The following is a 22,971-nucleotide window of genomic DNA, read 5'->3' on the forward strand; positions in this document are numbered from 1 at the left end:
CTTCTACTGCTGCTCTATTTCTACTACAGCTACTTCTACTGCTGCTTCTTCTACTTCTCTTGCTCTAATTCTACTCCAGCTCTATTTTGACTACAGCTACGTCTACTACAACTACAACAATAATAAAATAAATAAATGAATAAATAATAATAATAATAAGTAGTAGATGTAGGCTCAGAGGTTCCAGGCCCAAGCACAGGCCGATCTGATTAACATCAGTATCAGACTCCTCATAATCCTGAGAAAAGCCCCACAGAGACGACCAGCCTTCCACAGTCCAACACAACATCCACCAAGACTTCCAGAAAAGACCTTTATTTCTACACGAAAACACACAGATCACACAGGAACAGCTTTAGTGCTGGGATCAGTCTTACTTGGCTGGTTATGTTGAAACTTGGAATCGGATTCAGAAACCTGGCATCTCACTCCATCGTTCTTCTACACAGTTGAATCCAACCCCGTTCAGAACAGCTCAATAGCAGCTTCATATACACATACACTCCACCCCAACCTCCTCATACTCCTCATACACACTTTATTTATTCATAACACACAGGAAACTGAATGGAAGACGTGTTCAGGCTGTAGTAGAAATGAGGTGATACACCATTCCTCCGCTACACTGAATTAAACACCTTTCGTCATTAACACACAGAAAAAGGCACGACGTTAAATAATAACCATGAAGAAAAAGAAAAGCCCAGAACTAGCCCTTTACTCTGCTAGTGTCATGCTTTTGCAGTCGATGCTAAAAACGATGCTAATGCTGCTAACACCGAATGCTGGCCAGAGCAGCGGATTACAGCTAGCTGCGCTAACTGGGCTTCATTACAAGAAAACTAAATATTAGCCAGATTAGCACATTTACAACCCCTCAGACGCCACAGCGCACGCTCGCTAATATGAAATGTAACAAAATGACCTCGTGTTTGTGCGAAACGTCTCTAAAACGTGAAGAAAATAAGGTTTTTAAAGCGATATTTTGCTGATATGTCTTGTTTACGTGAAATTTTATCACGCTAAGTTAAGCTTCTACAGTTTTACACTACAAGGCCAATGTGGCAAGCTAAGCAGTTAGCAGAAGAAGTTAGCATGGTGCTAACGGCACGTCTCTAGGTTTACAATGAGGCTAATATAGATAAGATGTGGATAAGATTAGCATGATGCTAACTAGATCATTAGTTTTACGTTGGAGCGACGAGGCTAATGTGGCTAAGTAGTGTGTAAGCAAGGTAGCATGGTGCTAACAGCACGTCTCTAGGTTTACTAAGATGCTAATATTGGTAAGCTGTAGCTAAGCTTAGCATGATGCTAACTAGATCGTTAGCCTGTTCGCTTCAGTGTAAAACTAAAGAAGCTGAACTTTCTTACTGTTTCACCAAAGTAGCGCTTTAAAATACATACACTGTATGGACAAAAGTATTGGGACACCTGCTCATTCACTGCTTCTGTTGGAGTAACTGTCTCTACTGTCCAGAGAAGAAGACTTTCTACTAGATTCTGGAGGAGCATTGCTGTGAGGATTTGATTGATTGCATTCAGCGACAAGAGCAGTGTTAGGATGTTGGATGATGACGATGATCACCACTCCACCTCATCATCCCCAACTCCACCATCATCCCCAAGAACACAGTTCTTCCACTGCTCCACAGCTCCTCAATGACCCCTCTATAGCCCACGCCTGGCATTAGGCAGCAAGGTGCCAATAGGGACTAGACAAGCTGCGTGTGTGCATTTGCACATATTAGTCAGCAATGGGTGCAGCTTAAAGTATGAAACAAACAAAAAAAAACAAAACAAACAAAAAAAAAGGTGAAGGGATAAAATCATTGAATATGTGATGGAATGTTGTGACAAAGCTGATGAAGCTTTAATAAACAAATAAACAAACGAAAACAAACAAAGTTCTTTATCGGACCCCCGTCTCTAAATGAGCTTTCATCAACTGTTATTGTGGGTGCAGGTGTCTCTCAAGCTCGGTAAAGGCCACCGATTTTTTAAAATTCTCTGCATTCAGAGGGGGGTTTGGTGGGTTTTAGTGCGACACGCTCGGTTCTAGATAACCTCCCCCAGTCAGAGCTGGAGTTCTACAGTGGAGGTTCTAGATAACCTCCTCCAGTCAGAGCTGGAGTTCTACAGTGGAGGGGAAGGGAAGCAGACGTCTGAAGCTCTAATAATAAAAGCTCCTCACAGAAAGTTCTTCACCTAATGGTGATGAAGACGCTGCCTGATGCCTGAGACACGGTTCTACCAGAGTTCTGAGAAGAGTTCGGCTCTAGAACCTGCTTTTAAAATCAGATCATTAAAATGGTGGAGGGATACATGCTGCAGGGTGTAGTGCGGCTACAGAAAGTAGTCCCTAAAGAGAACTGCATTAGTTCAGATTCTCTATTCACTATTTTACCTTCATCATCATCACCATCATCATCATCATCCATATAAAACTCAGAAGGCTCGTGATGTAGCTTCACTGGTGGGTTTGGATAGGAGATAAATTATGGGCTGTATCTGTGTTGTTGTAGTCATGGCGACCGTCGTCTGCTTCCATTCACCTCCACTGTAGAGAGATCGGAGTGGGTCAGTTTCTCTACAGTGAAGCTCCACTCTGACTGAGCTCAGCTCTCACTGAGATATGGAAAGAATTTTGGGGGAGAGAAGGGGGGGGCTATTTTTAGAGCATGTTAGCTTGTAGCATAAAGGCACAACCTCAGAGCAGGGGAGATAAGGGCGGGTAGTGTTTGCCCTCATGCTCATGTTAATTTGAGATGATTGGCAGATGATGGTGGATCATCATCCACAACGCTACAAAAAAACCCCCAAAACGACACATTAAAAAGTCAGTTGATTGTCAACCACATCACATCCGTCCCCAAACGCCAGGGAATGCCAACAGAATTAGGGACCCTAGCAATATTACATCCTCAGTATAAAAATAAGCCACTGTAGTGTCATGAGCATCAGTGTTAGTACTGCAGCCCTTCCAGAAGCACGAACAGAACCTGCTCTGTGTTCCAGACGGTTCTGAATGAAGGCACACGGCTCAGGCAGAGCCTAAAACGTCCCATCAGAGGAAAAGCCATGAGCGGGACAAGCTCTGTCGGTTCCTCTGGTTCTGCAGGTCGTGGGTCACTGGGTGGTGCAGTTGTCCCCCATGTCCTGGGCGTAGCGGTCAGAGACGGTGGTCCGAAGGGCCTCCACGTCACGGCGGAGCTGCAGCGCCTCCTGCAGTTTCCTCTGCAGAACGGCAGGGCTGAGCCAGTCCTCTCCACACTGCTCGGACACCACGGGAGCCGCTGTGTGAAGACAAAGACACATTAAATTCATTCAGCTCGTCCAGAATCAACAGTCTCTATATTGTTAAACTCCAGATCTAGAAATGGCAGATTAGTCCAGAATGTAGTTCAGACTGAATATCCAGTATGAAGCTCAAATAGCGTTAATATCCAGTATGAAGCTCAAATAACATTCATATCCAGTGTGAAGCTCTAATAGCTTTCATATCCAGTATGAAGCTCCAATAGCGTTAATATCCAGTATGAAGCTCCAATAGCGTTAATATCCAGTATGAAGTTCTAATAACATTAATATCCAGAATGAAGCTCCAATAGCGTTAATATCCAGTATGAAGTTCTAATAACATTAATATCCAGTATGAAGCTCCAATAGCGTTAATATCCAGTATGAAGTTCCAATAGCATTAATATCCAGTATGAAGCTCCAATAGCATTAATATCCAGTATGAAGCTCTAATAGCGTTAATATCCAGTATGAAGCTCCAATAGCATTAATATCCAGTATGAAGCTCTAATGGCATTAATATCCAGTATGAAGCTCTAATAGCGTTAATATCCAGTATGAAGCTCCAATAGCATTAATATCCAGTATGAAGCTCCAATAACATTAATATCCAGTATGAAGCTCTAATAACATTAATATCCAGTATGAAGCTCTAATAACATTAATATCCAGTATGAAGCTCCAATGGCATTAATATCCAGTATGAAGCTCCAATGGCATTAATATCCAGTATGAAGCTCCAATGGCATTAATATCCAGTATGAAGCTCTAATAACATTAATATCCAGTATGAAGCTCTAATAACATTAATATCCAGTATGAAGCTCTAATAACATTAATATCCAGTATGAAGCTCTAATAACATTAATATCCAGTATGAAGCTCTAATAGCATTATATACATTATACACATACATACATAAAAAATGATGCGAACACAGTTGCCAACCTCTCCAACAGCTACACACACACACCCCTCTTAGTTACCATGCCCACACACCTGCCACAGACCTACAGAATACATCAGCACTGTTGCTTTCAGTGCCAACAGAGTTACCATAACACACACACACACCCACCTACACCAAAAATAAACAGCAGTTATAGATATGTGTGTGTATGAGTGTGTGTGTGTACACACACACACGTGTGTGTATGTTTACTCACAGCTGATGCCCAGCAGCATGGACAGGTTGGGGTCTTTGCCCTGAGCAGTGTGTGTGAGGATGCTGCACAGGGAGTTGAGGTCACTCAGGCAGGCCGCCATCTCTCTGTGGAGCTGCTGGGTCAACTGTACCCCCCCAGGCTGGAGGTCCCCACCAACCTCCCACCGGACGCCTCCATCAGCAGACCCCACGGACACCTGCAGACGCTCCCGCAGAGTCACGCTCTGCTCCATTAGATCCTGGTTCTGTAACGACAGCTGTGACACACACACACACACCTCTCCTGTCACTGTGGCTCCTAGTAATTACATTTAATCTATAAAGTCTTACTACCTCAGATCTCTGCAGGGCAATAACACATATGCTGCTCTTGTACATGCTTTAAATATCCAAATATCAGTCCTGCTAACTTTTATTATTTAACAGCTCTTCTATAACTTTTGATGTATTTATTCTACTAATGGACGTCTGATCCTGTGTGCAATACGTACAGTACTCAGACACTGTAATTTCCAGCCAGGATCAATGAATAATATTATAACTTAATTATAATTTAAAATAGCTGTATGTAATAGTGGGCAGTGAATAATTAATAGTAGATGCTGAATTATCTACAGGTCTGAATAGTTTTAAGATTAATAACTGAATAATACATTTACATTCACTGCGTTTAGCGGAGGCTCTTATCCAGAGCGACTTACAGGGTGACTCGTATTACAGAGGTGGGCCAACGTAGTGTGAGGAGTCTTGCCCAGGGACTCTTATTGGTGTAGCGCAGCACCCACAGTCACCCAGACCGGGAATCAAACCCCAGTCTCTCACATGGTGTGGTAGCTCACTGGCAGGTAGTGGTGTTCTGTTGCACTACACCAACCACCAATAATAAATTGCTGGAATATTAAAGTTAAATAAATAATAATAATTTAATACACATTTTAAAAAGAGCACCACTGACCTCCTTCATAGCGGAGTGTAGCTGGAGCAGCTCCTTCTCCTTCACCTCCAGCTCCTCTCTCAGAGCCTGACTACTGCTCTCCTCCTCACACAGGTGCTGCTGCACACTCTGACACACACACACACACACACACACACACACACACACACACACACACACACACACACACACACACACACACAATGATTATCTGATTAATGGCCCTTAGGACCGTGTCAAGCTCTCTGCACTACTACACTGAGCAGCCCCTGTTAGCATGTGAGTGAACGTCCTACCCTCATCTGTGAGCCGAGCTGTTCCATCATCCGCAGCTGCTTCTCTATAACCTGAAACAGAACATTTCATTATTTATTTCATTATTTATTTATTATTTTAGGTTTCGTCTGCACATGACTGGCATTTACCCTAATGCCCCCCCCCCAGTGTGATCACCCCCACTATCTAGAACTGCCATGATCTCACAACGCTACCAGTGCTGGGAGGGTTAAGGCTAGCACAGGGCCTCTGATGGTGTTCATCATACAGCGCAACACACCAACACACCTTTTTCAGCTTCTGCTGCTCCTCCTTTAAGGCCGCATTCTCCTCTCTGAGCTTCTCCACATCCAGAGACGGCAACCGAGCACCATCCTCAAGGCCTTCCTGAACCCTGGCCTGGAGACTTTATACCACACACACACACACACACACACACACACACACACACACACACACACACACATTTTTGCAATGAATTTCATGTGTGTGTGTGTTTATGTAGCTTCACTTACATTAGGAAACTCACTACACAGCTCATGACCATGACCAATCTTTTTAAACTGAGCGAGGCGTGGGCTAGAGGGGTATAAAGCCCCCCAGCATTAAGGAGCTGTGGAGCAGTGGAGGAACTGTGTTCTCTGGAATGATGGTGGAGGAGCTTCATCCAGTACTTTTGGGATGAGTTGAGGATAATGAGGTAATATGACCTCACTATCGCTCTTCACTAAATGCAATCAAATCCTCACAGCAATGCTCATCCCCCCAAAAAAAATAAATAAATAAATGGTAGAAAGCATTCTCTAAACAGTAGAGATCATTACTCCAACAAAAGCAGGATCAACTCTAAATTCCCCAAAAAAACAATGAATGAGCAGGAGTCCCAATACTTATGTCATCATTTGCAAATGCTGAGTTAATGAGAAAGGTGTGTGTGTGTGTCTGTGTGTGTGTGTGAGATGCTCTTCACATCTATGCACTCCAGATGTTTGGGGGTGGGTACCTGGTGACAGTGCTGAGCAGTTCTCTTTCTCGACGCCGCTGTTCCTCCAGCTGGCTGTCTTTGCTGCGATTGGCTGATCGGGTCTCCTCTAGCTGGGTCTCCAGCTCCAACACCGCAGCATTAAGCTCATCCACCTTCTGCTCGGCTGCCTCCAACTAACAGACACATACACACACACTACAGCTGAGCGAGTGTAAACATACAAACGCTATTAATTCAGTCCAGTTCTACAGGGTGGGCCATTTCTATGGATATACCTAAATAAAACGGGAATGGTTGAAGTCGGCCACTACGGACACTGGAAGCCTGTGCTAGCATTTTTTCTGTGGTGTTGCTATCAGTGTGTGAAGAGTGGGAGAAGAGGGTTGCACTGACAATCCAACACAATGGGCAGCACTTTGAACACATTTTATAACTCATGAAAGAATAAAGTTACGTTAAAACCATTTGATTTGATGTCGTTTGATTTGTCACATGACCCTCTTCCCATTGAAAAAACTAAAGTTGGATCCAAAATGTCCGACTTCAAAATGGCCACCATGGTCACCACCCATCTTGAAAGGTTTTCCCCCTCCCAAATACTAATGTGCCACAAACAGGAAGTTAACATCACCAACCATTCCCATTTTATTTAGGTGTATCCATATAAATGGCCCATCCTGTATACTGTTTGAAGCAGACCAGCTTTCCCACCTAAACACATCAGAATATATGTGTCCAAATAATTCTGACCAGTGAAAAGAGGCTACTGTGTCACACCGTCTGACTGACCCACCATCACATCTGCAGTACGCTCCTGACCGACCCACCATCCCATCTGCAGTACCCTCCTGACCGACCCACCATCACATCTACAGTACACTCCTGACCGACCCATCATCACATCTACAGTACACTCCTGACTGACCCACCATCACATCTACAGTACACTCCTGACTGACCCACCATCACATCTACAGTACACTCCTGACCCACTCATATTGTTAGTTACAGTAGTAGTGTGTGAAACTACCTCCACCATGTTTGGAGGCTGTACTTTAGCCTGGCTAGCTCTCAGTGTGAGCTGAAATTGATCTGCTTCTGAACAGTGCTCTATTACGCCACCAAGAGGAGACTCCGATCATTTAGGAGTGAATCATATGTTGTGTGTGTGTGTGAAGAGCGAGGCCGGTACCTGTTTCCTCTGGCTCTGGTAGTCCTCCATGGTGGGCAGATCTGCCAGGTAGCGCTCGAGCGTCTCGATGCGCTGCTGTTTCTCGCGGTTCTGCTCGCTCTCCTTCTGACACTTCTTCTTCAGGTTGTTGATGTGCTTGTCTCGATTTCGGATCTGTGAGAACAACAAGATTGGCGCCATCAGGACTCTCCTGACCCACCATCACATCTACAGTACATCTCCAGTGGTCCTAGCCTCTGTGTCTAAGTGGATACGGTACTGGGACGCTCACCCTCTCCTCCTGCTTCTTCAGCTCCTCGCTGTGCTTCTCTTTGCTCTCCCTCAGGGTCTCACTCAGCCGGTGGGTTTCCGTCTCTACAGCAGCCAGACGCCGCTCCGCCTCCAGCTTCTCCTGAGCCAGAGAGTCGCTGCACTCTGCAAACTGAGAGCGCAGGAAGGCGTTCTCCCGCTGAGCCTCCTGCCAATGTATCGAGTTTTTAATCATAGAACATCATCAAAGATCATCATCATCATCATCATCATCAAAAATGACCTTCATCCTTTTCCAGATGCATTTACACCAGCCAGTGAGTGAAATACCCCAAAATCCTGCACCCATCACCCCTATTCTAACCACCCGCTACATACAGCAGGTAGGCACCTCCCTTTATCAGGGCTTCGCTGAATCAAGCCCACAGCAATTCTGGAAGGCTCAACAGTGAGGTCCAGTGACCCAGACCCTCTCCACTCCCCTCTTAACTCAGTTCATAGACCCATCACCAGCCCACCTGGTGACTTACCCTACCAAGCCCAACTGTCACCACTGATGCATGCTAAGAACCACCAGCTCCATGTGGACCGCCTACTACCACCACCACCACCATATTTTCACTATCCCATAAGAATCCTATAATCTGGATGACCGGACCAATAGAAATGCTCCAAAATTACTGGGGGGGGGGGGGGGGGTAGCAGGGGTGCTCACCTGCAGTCGTAACAGACAGACGTCAGTGAACGGCGCTCCGCGGCCCATCAGAGCCCCGTGAATCTGTAACTCGCTCTCTCGGAGACGCTGCTCCAGCTGACACAGCTGCTGCTTCTGCCTGAAACACAGCCAATCAGCAACAACTAAATGACTCTATATTCATTACTGTACATTATATTAAAGCAGCATTAGGGTTTGCTTGTTTGCATATGGTTTGCTCCTGGGCTCCCCCTACAGTCAGGAAGTTTAATTTGCGCTTTCAGACACTCCTAAAGCAGGACACGCTTTACACGTGTATTTCTGGACAAGCTGAGAGCTGAAGGTGTAGAAGCATGTGGGCTGAGGTGGTAGAGTAATACTACAGGATTTTACACTAATATGACTCTATGGGTTCTGCAGCGTCACACATCTGCATGATCCTGAAGCTGCTGATTTAAGGTAGAATTATTCCATAATGCTGCTGTAATATTGTAGAGGCTGTGATATGGAGACAGGATCAACGGTTTTAAAAAGGTGCTGATGGTGCCTCAAACACTGCTGTTCTTCCTTCTGAAGAAACCTCCAGCAGAACCAGAACGGAGCTGGAGAGTGGGCCGATTTCGACTTCGAACAGAATTTGAAAAGGAAGAAAAAAAAAAAAAATTATAAATTGAAGTAAAAAAAAATTATAATAATAAAAAAAGAAATAAATAAGAAAATAATACCTGAATAATCAACATGGGTAACATTATGTTGGTTTAAAGTTCTGAATGTCGGTTTTGAGTAATTTTAGATTAATAGCCAGAAGCTGAAGAAGCTGATTGGTGGAATACCTCTCAATGACGAGCTCCTTTTCCTTCAGCAGATTCTCATTGGCTTTCACGACCGCCTCCCATTTACTCTCTGCCTGTAGAGGAGACGGGTACAGAGGGGGGTACTGACCACTCCCGCCGGTCATTAACTACAAAAGAGGAGCACAGTGTATATATTACACACACACACACACACACATACATACATATATATATATATATATATATATATATATATATATGTATGTATGTGTGTGTGTGTGTGTGTATATGTGTGTGTGTGTGTGTATATATATATATATATATATATATATATATATATATATATATATATATATATATATATATATATATATATATACACACACACACACACATATACACACATACACACACACATACATAAATATCAGAATAATCACTAAAAATAACACTCCTACAGAAAGTGGTGGAGGTTCTCCATCACTGTGTTCATCATTAGAAAGTTCTCCTCATGGAGTCTAGCGTTATTTAGAGTTCTCCTCAGATCAGCACCTGGTTTGGTGGTAAATCAGGGCTGGGTTCACGTTCAGCTGCTTTATCTGATCTGATGGGATCTGGATGAGATGCGTACCATTATGTAGCTGCTCACCTGCATCTGCTCCACCTGCAGCCGCAGACTCTCCAGTTTCTGTTTGTGCTGCTGCCATCCTGACGGATCCCCAACCGGCCCGGGGACCAGGGGGGCGCTCCTTTTACTGCAGGGGTCCAAGGAGCAGGGGACGCCAGCTCTGGCTTCAGGAAGAACCTTGTAGGTCTGTTCTAAAGGGCCAGTATAACCATCGCTCCGACATTCAGGGCCGTCCCTGAGGCCGGTCATGTGCAGCTGCATCCGCACATCCGGGGTGTAGCCTCCCATCAGACCTGCACGATGTACCAGTTAAAACTCTTATTCTATAACATTAGTCACTGAGGGTGTCTACCTGTAAATAACGCTATATAACATCAGAATAAACCCACATAAACAAAGGCAGTGGTCAGTGAGAGTGTCTACCTGTAATTAACTCTATATGACATTAGAATAAACCCAAATAAACAAAGGCAGTGGTCAGTGAGAGTGTCTACCTGTAATTAACTCTATATAACATTAGAATAAACCCAAATAAACATAAAGTCAGTGGTCAGTGAGAGTGTCTACCTGTAATTAACTCTATATAACATTAGAATAAACCCAGATAAACATAAAGTCAGTGGTCAGTAAGCGTGAGAATCTAGCTGTACCTCCTAGCAGGCCAGACTGGTTCAGAGTGGGCTCCACGGCCGGGGTCTCGAACCGGTGCCCATCATCCAGCCGGGTGTGATCGGCGGTGGGGAAGAGCGAGTGGTCGAGGCCGTTGACGAGGCTGCGGTAGCGGCTCAGGCAGTCCTGCTTAACTCCGCCCCCCTCTGCAGCGACTCCGCCCTGCGCCTCCAGATTGGGGGACGATGCGGATTTGGACAGGGAGGATTTGGAGCTGGAGGAACTGGAGCGGGTCGAGGCGGCCGGGGGGGCGGCCGTGGACGGCATGACATGAGCTGTGGGGATTGGGATCTGACTCCGGATTGGCTGGAAGGACGGGCTGCTGTTGGAGCTGCACAGCTCTACCAAAGAGAAAAAGGGGGGGGGGTTAGTTTAGGAGTTCACTATACTATACTAGCACTATATGGACAAAATTATTGGGACGCCTGCTCATTCATTGTTTCATTCAAATCAAGGCTATTAAAAAGAGCTGATCCTGCTTCTGTTGGAGTAACGGTCTACTGCCCAGAGAAGAAGACTTTCTACTAGATTAGGAACATTGTTGTGAGGATTTGATTGAGCTCCACCACCATCATTTTAGAGAACACAGTTCTTCCACTGCTCCACAGCTCCTCAATGCTGGGGGGCTTTACACCCCTCTAGCCCACGCCTGGCATTAGGCAGCATGGTGCTGAGAGGTTCATCAGGTTGATCTGCTCCTGCAGAGAGTCCAGGACTTCTTCTCTACAGGGACTAGACGAGCTGTGTGTGTGTGTGTGTGTGTGTGCGCATTCGCACACTGAAAGTAGCTGAATGCAATCATTAGAAGGGGCGTCCACAAATATTTGGACATACAGTGCATCCAATATCCCGAACCAGTACGAGTCCCGTAGTTAATACAACTCACCTGAAGCTCAGCAGCACTAACAGAACCGCCGCAAACACCAAGCAGCAGCATGTCCAGCCGCAGGCCGGCGAGCCGCAGCGCACTCCACACCGCTGTCTACTCTCCACCGCCACATTTCTGCTCTCCGTACCGAAGTCGAAGCCAACCTCGTCCTTCCACACAGCACAGTCAAGCCCAGACAAGGTGAGCATGCAGCTGTAGATATTTTTTTTTTCCCCCGGGGCTGAATCAGAGCGCCCACGCAGAAAGGTTACGAGTATTTATAGAGCCGGGTCAGATTACAGACAGAGAGACGCACCGCCTGCCTCCGATTTACCACCCAACTCCCACGACCCTCTTCATAACAAACACTCACCAGAGTGCAAAACACCCCCTCACAGCCACAGCTTAGCTGCGGCTAAAAACTACATCCAAAAGTTTGTGGACACCCCTTCTAATGAATGCATTCAGCTACTTTGAGTTGTACCCATTGCTGAGACAGTTGTACAAATGCACACACAGCTTGTCTAGTCCCTGTAGTGAAGGAAGTACTGCCATTAGAATAGGACCATCTGCAGGAGCAGATAAACTTGACCCTATCAGCTCCATGCTGCCTAATAATACCAGGCGTGGGCTAGAGGGGTAGAAAGCCCCCCAGCATTGAGGAACTGTGGAGCAGTGGAAGAACTGTGTTCTCTGGAACAAAGGATGGTGGTGGAGCTCCATCCAGTACTTCTGGGATGAGTTGGGGATGATGAGGTGGGGTGGTGATCATCATCTTCCAACATCCTGCCCTCGTTAACGCTCTGGTCAGTGAATGCAATCAAACTCACAGCAATGCTCCTCCTCCAAAATCTAGCAGAAAGCCTTCTTCTCTGGACAGTAGAGACAGTTACTCCAACAGAAGCAGCATCAACTCTAACACTCTTGATTTCAGAACACTAAATAAGGTGTCCCAAAACTTTTGTCCACATAGTTTAGCTTATATTTCAATTTTTTATGTTTATGCAAGAATTTGATCAAAGGTAACTCATTTATTTTGACTTATTCAAGTGTCTAAATGTCAGTCTTATCTACTGAAAGTGTCTCTTTATCCCGCCGGCAGATCAGGCTGCTTGTTTTTAGCTGGATTTCTTTTAAAAAGCTGAATTTTCTGTTATTTACAGAAACAAGCAAAATAATCTGCCAATAGAATAAAACACTTTTAGTACATAAAAATCACTGTAAACCAGTAGAAACAGGTTAAAAACTAGTTAAATAATCTAATAATTACTACAATAATCTCACAATGTGCACTTTTAGATATGCAGACTACATTTATGAGGATTTCACATTTTTCTCAGTTCTGCACTAAAGTAGCTATGGCTCATCTATGCAATACTGATTTGTAAATTTGTGAAATTATATACTAAGTACTGTTCATATGTGCAATAATAACAATCATAATAATAATAATAATAATACAATTTATATTAATGTGTGCAATAACCTTAATTTTTCATTCTTAATTGAAGTTATCACCACTATGCCATTTCACCATATTCATCTAATTTAAATATTTGTACATACTATTTGTTTCTCATATTTTTCTATTTGTTTTAAATGTATTTAATAGTTTATTTAATTGTTTATTCTTACATGAACGGTTGCAACTGTAACAACTGCAATGTGTGATTCTAACAAGCGATGGACGCTTATGTACATTAATCAGCACTGGGCAAGTCTGCTTATGTGGTTTCTGACACTGTACGATGCCCCGAGATCTATAAACACGGCTGGAGGTGTGGACCAACGGCAGGCTCTAAACGGCTACTGCACCAGAGGAAATGCCTTTAAATCATCATTTATTAAATGAAATTAAATAACAATAATAATAATAATAATAATAATAATAATACCCCCACACACACACACACACACACACACACACACACACACACACACACACACACACACACACACACACACACTCCGGTGCAGAACATCAGCTGCAGATGTTCAGAACATGGTTGGAGAGGATTCTTCTGGATGAGTCTGGAGTCTGATTTAAACCTCAGACGTTTAGTCTGGTCTGATCTGGATTGATGGTTGAAGTGGGGGGTGAAGATCACCATCATGGTCAGATCCAGAGAGCTCTCTGAGGCCTTCAGAAAGAAGGGTGGAGATGCAGAGGAGTCTGGGAAGGGGTTTAAACAGATCCCAGATCAGTTCTAACTAGTTCAGCCCAACGGTTCCTTTAACAGCCAGGCAACAGGAGCTGCTGTGCTCTCACTCAGGGTGTGCAGTGTTAGCCCTCTCTCTCTCTCGCCCGCTCTCTCGCCCGCTCTCTCTCTCAGGACAAGTTGAGACAGTCACAGGTTTACGAGCTGCACCCCAAACCAAGATAACTCAAGATAACATCACAACAGCGCCAGACTCCACACACTGCTAACAGAACCACCCCGTAACGGCCCAACACGCCCCTGCGCGCCAGCCGCGGAGGAGTTTATCAGAACCAGCTGCACTTTTACAGCCCGATAACCGAGGCCTGGAGCTCCGAGCGCTTTACAGCACACAGCTTAACGACCACAGCTTAACGACGGCCCGGCCAATCAGAGCACTGCCTCGTTCTTCTGTTTATACAGTGAACGCTTGATCAGCCAGGATCAATGCAAAATAATACATAAATAAATTCATCACTGTCTGATCGCGCCAAATTCTACTGATTTCATTTTAATCAGTGATGGAAAAAAAAAAAAAAAATATATATATATATATATATATATATATATATATATATATATATATATATATATAATAACAAATATTAAATATTTTATATATTTATAAATTCTTACCGTCAGCCATTCATATAACTTCTATTTAAATTATATTCCCGGATCTGATCTGATTAAATAAGCTGTAATTTTATTTTAAAAATCTCTACATACTACTATACTAACATCAATATCAATTATAATCACATTTAATTACATTAAATAAATTATTTTTAGAGCTAATTTAATATTATATTATTGCTACGTTTATTGATCTTAATAAGAAGGCTAATATATTATTATTTTCTTAATTGAAATAAGGCATTTTTACTGTTACTGTTAGAAATATTGATCATCATATTTTCCAAATTTATTCGGGTTTTCTATCTCACGTCCAGCCCTGTAGCATATTCCCTTCACCGGCCAGGCTGCGGTCAGAGCTCTGCTCAGCTGTGATCAGCTGCAGTGAGGGTGAGGGGGTGCCTCACAGAACAGCTGACCTGGCCGTGTTGGGACGAGGGGTGGAGGGTGGAAGGAGGAGGGCGGCTTTCACTCTTTCCATTCAGCCGTCCAGTTCATGTCCTCCTAGCAAGGAGCCGCAGAGCTGCTGGAAATTCTGGGAGTGGAACAGGACATAACACACACTTCCAGTTCTCCCAGGAGCCCGCTGACCTCACCACCCCGCTGACCTCACCACCCCAGCTAAAATACCAGCGGCCTCAAAACAGCAGGACGTTACTGTCCCCTGCACCCCGCACCACACCCCAATCAAAGTCTGTCTGTCTGTCTGTCTGTCTGTCTCCATCAATGGCTGTCTGTCTCTCGCTCTCCATCAATGTGTGTCTGTCTGTCTGTCTGTCTGTCTGTCTGTCTGTCTGTCTCCATCAATGTGTCTGTCTGTCTGTCTGTCGCTCTCCATCAATGTGTCTGTCTGTCTGTCTGTCGCTCTCCATCAATGTGTCTGTCTGTCGCTCTCCATCAATGTGTCTGTCTGTCTGTCGCTCTCCATCAATGTGTGTCTGTCTGTCTGTGTCTCTCGCTCTCCATCAATGTGTGTCTGTCTGTCTGTCTCTCCATCAATGTGTCTGTCTCTCGCTCTCCATCAATGTGTGTCTGTCTGTCTCTCGCTCTCCATCAATGTGTGTGTCTCTCGCTCTCCATCAATGTGTCCGTCTGTCTGTCGCTCTCCATCAATGTGTCCGTCTGTCTCTCGCTCTCCATCAATGTGTCCGTCTGTCTCTCGCTCTCCATCAATGTGTCCGTCTGTCTGTCGCTCTCCATCAATGTGTCCGTCTGTCTGTCTCTCGCTCTCCATCAATGTGTCCGTCTGTCTGTCTCTCGCTCTCCATCAATGTGTCCGTCTGTCTGTCTGTCGCTCTCCATCAATGTGTCCGTCTGTCTGTCTGTCGCTCTCCATCAACGTCTGTCTGTCGCTCTCCATCAATGTCTGTCTGTCTGTCTGTCTGTCTGTCTGTCTGTCTGTGTCTCTCTCTCTCTCTCTATCAATGTCTGTCTGTCTCTCTCCATCTCTGTCTGTCTGTCTGTCTGTCTGTCTGTCGCTCTCCATCAATGTCTGTCTGTCTGTCTGACATTTCTGATCACAGCCCAAAGCCAGAGGTCAGAACACACTCACCTTCTGCGCCGTCCGAGGCTGTAGTGCCCAGCCCAGTGTCCGAATGATCGGCTCGGCTCTGCCTCCAGCCAAAGCGGCTCTGGAACTTCTCCGATATAGCCGGCGTCTGGAACTCCATGTCTGAGTGTCCGGCTACAACAGAATCACACACTCCATCACTGTTCTGCTGCAGGACAGCCCGGTTAGACTGGACTCCTGCAATGCTGTGGAGGTTTACCTTTAGTCCTGGAGCTCTGATACCTCTGAGACGTCGTCATTCCAGACTCAGCTGTGCAGAAACAACAGGTTAATCACACTGAAGAGCTGGCAGACAGGAGCTGATGTGGAGCGTCTCATCAGCGACGCTACATCTAAGCTAACTCAGGCAGCGCAATTCACTTTTACTGCACATGTTTAAAACTGCTGTACATGTGCATTTCTGGACAAGCTGAGAGCTGAAGGTGTAGCAGCATGTGGGCTGAGGTGGTAGAGTAATACTACAGGATTTTACACTAATATGACTCTATGGGTTCTGCAGTGTTACACAGCAGCAGTTCTGGAGAGAGGTTCTCCTCCTGCAGCTCCACCACCAAACCTCCATAGTGCAGCAGCAGCAGCAGCGCTCCGGCCCGGAGTGGGAATGACGGAGACGCCGTTCTCCCCCTGTTCCAGGCAGTGGAGCATCAGCATGACTTTAAGCTTTAAGTGGCTTTAGCCGGCTTAGTGGCTGGCGTTGTTTACAGGGGCTGTTTATTGGTACAGGGTTTCTCTCAGCATGTTAGAAATGAATTCTTACATCAAATTTAATGTTTCCACTACTGATAACATTGACCCTTGTTCACAGTGGAGCTCAAACTGTGGTACATGCAGTAATTGAGGATCAACTGCTTTTTGCAGAAACTTATAGGACGATATGGTAAAAATATTATCACAATATTGTGAAGACAATATTTAGCACAATATTTTGAAATTTCAGACAAAACACATCTTAAATATTCTTCACAATCCGCTGCTCTTCATCTAATTAAACAGCACTAATTAGCCTCCCTGTAATGAAAGGAAAGGAAGGTGCAGTTGGGTCAACATTCTTTAAAGTCCCTTTCTGAACACAAGCGGTGTACTCTTCTCTTTACCTGAGCACTAGCTGCTGTACTCAGTACTGCCCCCTACACTCTGTTTACAGCACCTGACTGGTCTACCCCAGCATACACACTCCTGACCTCCCCGTTTACTCTTTATTTACACCCACAGCACATCCATCACTACTCCACATGTTTACTATATTTCACTGTTAGTGTAGTAACACAGTCCAGCGTTAATTGCACCATGTCCCATCTATTGCTGCACCACATACTTGGCCTAACAGGGTTGTACTGTAGAACCCCAGAATAGAATATGCTCTCCTGTATCAAGAAAACAAAATCTCATCATATCATCCACCCCCCCCCCAAAACCCCTGACTTACATGATGCAAACATATAGACATGTCTCCCTTTTAAAATCCAATCTAAGCCAACCTTCGTAAACCAGCCGTCCCCAAGATCTGTCTGCACAGATTCAACTCAAATCAAGTTTATTTCTATAGACTTTTCACAACAAATGTCACAAAGCAGAAACCTCAGTGATCATGATATAATACTGAGTGTGTTCTGCTTACCGGGGCTAAATTTAGCACAGTGTTATCACTGTAACTACATTTAGATCAGAGACACATCGGAGGTGAGAAGGAAGGACAAAGTTGACCTGTAATATGAGTGACCATCAACCAGATAAACACACACTATAACACACCGCTATAACAACCACACACACAGCATGCGTGTAGTATATGTATTGTGCGTATAGTATATGTATAGAATATATAGTGCATGTATAGTATATGTATAGGGTGTGTATGTATAGTGTGTGTATATAGTATATGTATAGAATATCAGTAGTGCATGTATAGTATATGTATAGGGTGTGTGTATATAGCGTGTGTGTGTATTTTGTATATGTATAGGGTGTGTGTGAGTGTATGTGTACAGTATGTGTATAGAATATCAGTAGTGCGTGTATAGTGTATGCACAGTATATGTATAGGGTGTGTATGTATAGTGTGTATATAGTATATGTATAGAATATCAGTAGTGCATGTATAGTATATGTATAGGGTATGTCAATAGTATGTGTATTGTATGAGTAGTATAGCATATGTAGTGTGTGTAGTATATGCATAGAATATCTATAGTGCATGTAGTGTGTGCATAGTATATGCATAGTGTGTGTGTGTGAAGCCTATGTATAGAACATCAGTAGTGCGTGTATAGAATATCTACAGGGTGTGTGTATAGTATGTGTAGAGAATATCTACAATGCATGTATAGTGTGTGTGTATATAGTATATGTATAGAATATATATAGTATATGTATAGGGTGCGTTTATAGTGTGTGTATAAAGTATACGTATAGGGTGCGTTTATAGTGTGTGTGTGTATAGTATACGTATAGGGTGCGTTTATAGTGTGTGTGTATAGTATACGTATAGGGTGCGTTTATAGTGTGTGTGTATAGTATACGTATAGGGTGCGTTTATAGTGTGTGTGTATAGTATACGTATAGGGTGCGTTTATAGTGTGTGTGTGTATAGTATACGTATAGGGTGCGTTTATAGTGTGTGTGTATAGTATACGTATAGGGTGCGTTTATAGTGTGTGTGTATAGTATACGTATAGGGTGCGTTTATAGTGTGTGTGTATAGTATACGTATAGGGTGCGTTTATAGTGTGTGTGTATAGTATACGTATAGGGTGCGTTTATAGTGTGTGTGTGTATAGTATACGTATAGGGTGCGTTTATAGTGTGTGTGTGTGTATAGTATACGTATAGGGTGCGTTTATAGTGTGTGTGTATAGTATACGTATAGGGTGCGTTTACAGTGTGTGTGTGTGTATAGTATACGTATAGGGTGCGTTTATAGTGTGTGTGTGTATAGTATACGTATAGGGTGCGTTTATAGTGTGTGTGTGTGTGTGTATAGTATACGTATAGGGTGCGTTTATAGTGTGTGTGTATAGTATACGTATAGGGTGCGTTTATAGTGTGTGTGTGTGTATAGTATATTTATAGGGTGCATTTATAGTGTGTATAGTATACGCATAGGGTGCGTTTATAGTGTGTGTGTGTGTGTATAGTATACGTATAGGGTGCGTTTATAGTGTGTGTGTATAGTATACGTATAGGGTGCGTTTATAGTGTGTGTGTAGTATACGTATAGGGTGCGTTTATAGTGTGTGTGTATAGTATACGTATAGGGTGCGTTTATAGTGTGTGTGTATAGTATACGTATAGGGTGCGTTTATAGTGTGTGTGTATAGTATACGTATAGGGTGCGTTTATAGTGTGTGTGTAGTATACGTATAGGGTGCGTTTATAGTGTGTGTGTATAGTATACGTATAGGGTGCGTTTATAGTGTGTGTGTGTATAGTATACGTATAGGGTGCGTTTATAGTGTGTGTGTGTATAGTATACGTATAGGGTGCGTTTATAGTGTGTGTGTGTATAGTATACGTATAGGGTGCGTTTATAGTGTGTGTGTGTATAGTATACGTATAGGGTGCGTTTATAGTGTGTGTGTGTGTATAGTATACGTATAGGGTGTGTTTATAGTGTGTGTGTGTGTATAGTATACGTATAGGGTGCGTTCATAGTGTGTATGGGGTGTGTGTATGGGGTGTGTGTATGGTATAGGTTAAGTTCACTACAGTTTTCCAAAACTGTAGAGACAAACCTGATTTGATTACAATCCAATTAACAGCTGATTAACCCAGTCTAATCACCCTGTACTGAAACCTGCAGCTGAAGCTCAACAAGCTCAGAAAACACTTCAACACCATCAAATCATCCAGCTTTACCATCGAACCCCTCCGGTCAGACACAGCCCAGACTGGAGCTGAACCCCCTGCCCGAGCCCCCTGCCTCCGGTAGTCAGAGTTCTGATTTTAGGAGACTAAAACAGCTAAAAGGTCTTTATTTCAGAACTGGAGAAACCTCGGAACTCCAGACTGCCTTCAGTAAGGGCTGTACTGCGACCGGACGCAGAGAACCGGGGTGAAACAGCGCGATGGTGAGTCTGACCAGCCCGGCCAGCCCCGCCACTCAGCCCGGCTGCCCCGCTGCTCAGCCCCGCCGCTCAGCCCCGCTGCCCCGCTCCCGCCGCCCCGCCGCTCAGCCCCGCCGCTCAGCCCCGCTGCCCCGCTCCCGCTGCCCCGCCACTCAGCCCGGCTGCCCCGCTGCTCAGCCCCGCCGCTCAGCCCCGCTGCCCCGCTCCCGCTGCCCCGCCGCTCAGCCCCGCTGCCCCGCTCCCGCTGCCCCGCCGCTCAGCCCCGCTGCCCCGCTCCCGCTCCCGCTCCCGCTCCCGCTCCCGCCGCCCCCAACACGCACACAACGCCCGGGACTCACCTGAACATGGCGGGGCAGAGCTGCCCGTCCTCTGTGGGTGTTTATTGGGGTATTAAACGGGTTAATACTGGGTTAATAATCGGGGTATTTACGAGCCTTTAACGCGCCGCAGCTCCGAAACCGCCGCTGTTTTTTGGCTCTTAGCGACCGCGCTCTTCTTCTTCGCGGCTTTTGTTGCCGCAGTGAAAGCGCCGCAGCGCCGCCCCGAGGCCGAACACCGAACAGCAGCACAGAGAGGCCTGCAGAGCGAGCCTGAGTGAGTGGTGGCACTTCTGTGGACAAAAGTATTGGGACACCTGCTCATGTATTTTGGATGTGGTATTTCATGCCTTTGTCTCTACTCGCCAGTGAAGAAGACTTGCTACTAGATTTAGGAGGAGGAGCATTGCTGTGAGGATTTGATAGCATTCAGCAACAATCCACCTCCACAGCTCCTCAATGCTGGGGGGCTTTATACCCCTCTAGCCCACGCCTGGCTTTATTAGGCAGCATGGTCCTGAGAGGGTCATGATGTTATGATGATAGCTGAATGCATTCATTAGAAGGGGTGTCCACAAACATATGGACACGTAGTGTGCATTCAGCTGCTTTAGGTTGCACCTAGTGTGTCCATATGTTTGTGGACACCCCTTCTAATGAATGCATTCAGCTGCTTTAGGTTGTACCTAGTGTGTCCATATGTTTGTGGACACCCCTTCTAATGAATGCATTCAGCTGCTTTAGATTGTACCTAGTGTGTCCATATGTTTGTGGACACCCCTTCTAATGAATGCATTCAGCTGCTTTAGGTTGCACCTAGTGTGTCCATATGTTTGTGGACACCCCGTCTAATGAATGCATTCAGCTGCTTTAGATTGTACCTAGTGTGTCCATATGTTTGTGGACACCCCGTCTAATGAATGCATTCAGCTGCTTTAGGTTGCACCTAGTGTGTCCATATGTTTGTGGACACCCCGTCTAATGAATGCATTCAGCTGCTTTATGTTGCACCTAGTGTGTCCATATGTTTGTGGACACCCCGTCTAATGAATGCATTCAGCTACTTTAGGTTGTACCTAGTGTGTCCATATGTTTGTGGACACCCCGTCTAATGAATGCATTCAGCTGCTTTAGATTGTACCTAGTGTGTCCATATGTTTGTGGACACCCCGTCTAATGAATGCATTCAGCTGCTTTAGGTTGCACCTAGTGTGTCCATATGTTTGTGGACACCCCGTCTAATGAATGCATTCAGCTGCTTTATGTTGCACCTAGTGTGTCCATATGTTTGTGGACACCCCGTCTAATGAATGCATTCAACTGCTTTAGGTTGCCACTAGTGTGTCCATATGTTTGTGGACACCCCGTCTAATGAATGCATTCAGCTGCTTTAGGTTGCACCTAGTGTGTCCATATGTTTGTGGACACCCCGTCTAATGAATGCATTCAACTGCTTTAGGTTGCACCTAGTGTGTCCATATGTTTGTGGACACCCCGTCTAATGAATGCATTCAGCTGCTTTAGGTTGCACCTAGTGTGTCCATATGTTTGTGGACACCCCGTCTAATGAATGCATTCAGCTGCTTTAGGTTGCACCTAGTGTGTCCATATGTTTGTGGACACCCCGTCTAATGAATGCATTCAACTGCTTTAGGTTGCCACTAGTGTGTCCATATGTTTGTGGACACCCCGTCTAATGAATGCATTCAGCTGCTTTAGGTTGCACCTAGTGTGTCCATATGTTTGTGGACACCCCGTCTAATGAATGCATTCAACTGCTTTAGGTTGCCACTAATGTGTCCATATGTTTGTGGACACCCCGTCTAATGAATGCATTCAGCTGCTTTATGTTGCACCTAGTGTGTCCATATGTTTGTGGACACCCCGTCTAATGAATGCATTCAACTGCTTTAGGTTGTACCTAGTGTGTCCATATGTTTGTGGACACCCCGTCTAATGAATGCATTCAGCTGCTTTAGATTGTACCTAGTGTGTCCATATGTTTGTGGACACCCCGTCTAATGAATGCATTCAGCTGCTTTAGGTTGCACCTAGTGTGTCCATATGTTTGTGGACACCCCGTCTAATGAATGCATTCAGCTGCTTTATGTTGCACCTAGTGTGTCCATATGTTTGTGGACACCCCGTCTAATGAATGCATTCAACTGCTTTAGGTTGCCACTAGTGTGTCCATATGTTTGTGGACACCCCGTCTAATGAATGCATTCAGCTGCTTTAGGTTGCACCTAGTGTGTCCATATGTTTGTGGACACCCCGTCTAATGAATGCATTCAACTGCTTTAGGTTGCACCTAGTGTGTCCATATGTTTGTGGACACCCCGTCTAATGAATGCATTCAGCTGCTTTAGGTTGCACCTAGTGTGTCCATATGTTTGTGGACACCCCGTCTAATGAATGCATTCAGCTGCTTT

The 22,971-nt window shown here is 44.9% G+C and overlaps 1 protein-coding gene across 1 annotated transcript; it reads right to left on the reverse strand.

The window, feature by feature from the left end:
* Nucleotides 1-318: 318 nt before the first annotated feature.
* Nucleotides 319-20,723, reverse strand: cep85 (centrosomal protein 85). The gene is made up of 15 exons (XM_072692524.1): nt 20,561-20,723; nt 16,358-16,408; nt 16,141-16,272; nt 10,868-11,227; nt 10,239-10,510; nt 9,629-9,756; nt 8,817-8,934; nt 8,124-8,309; nt 7,853-8,005; nt 6,679-6,833; nt 5,964-6,081; nt 5,696-5,746; nt 5,421-5,528; nt 4,467-4,722; nt 319-3,296 (listed from the first exon to the last, which is right to left on the reverse strand). Exons 2-15 carry the CDS (start codon nt 16,395-16,397, stop codon nt 3,130-3,132), a joined length of 2,244 nt encoding a protein of 747 aa, XP_072548625.1. The 5' UTR covers nt 16,398-16,408; nt 20,561-20,723; the 3' UTR covers nt 319-3,129.
* Between the last annotated feature and the right edge of the window lie 2,248 nt (nt 20,724-22,971).

Source organism: Salminus brasiliensis, chromosome 1 (assembly GCF_030463535.1).
Source record: "Salminus brasiliensis chromosome 1, fSalBra1.hap2, whole genome shotgun sequence".
Lineage (NCBI taxonomy): Eukaryota > Metazoa > Chordata > Actinopteri > Characiformes > Bryconidae > Salminus > Salminus brasiliensis.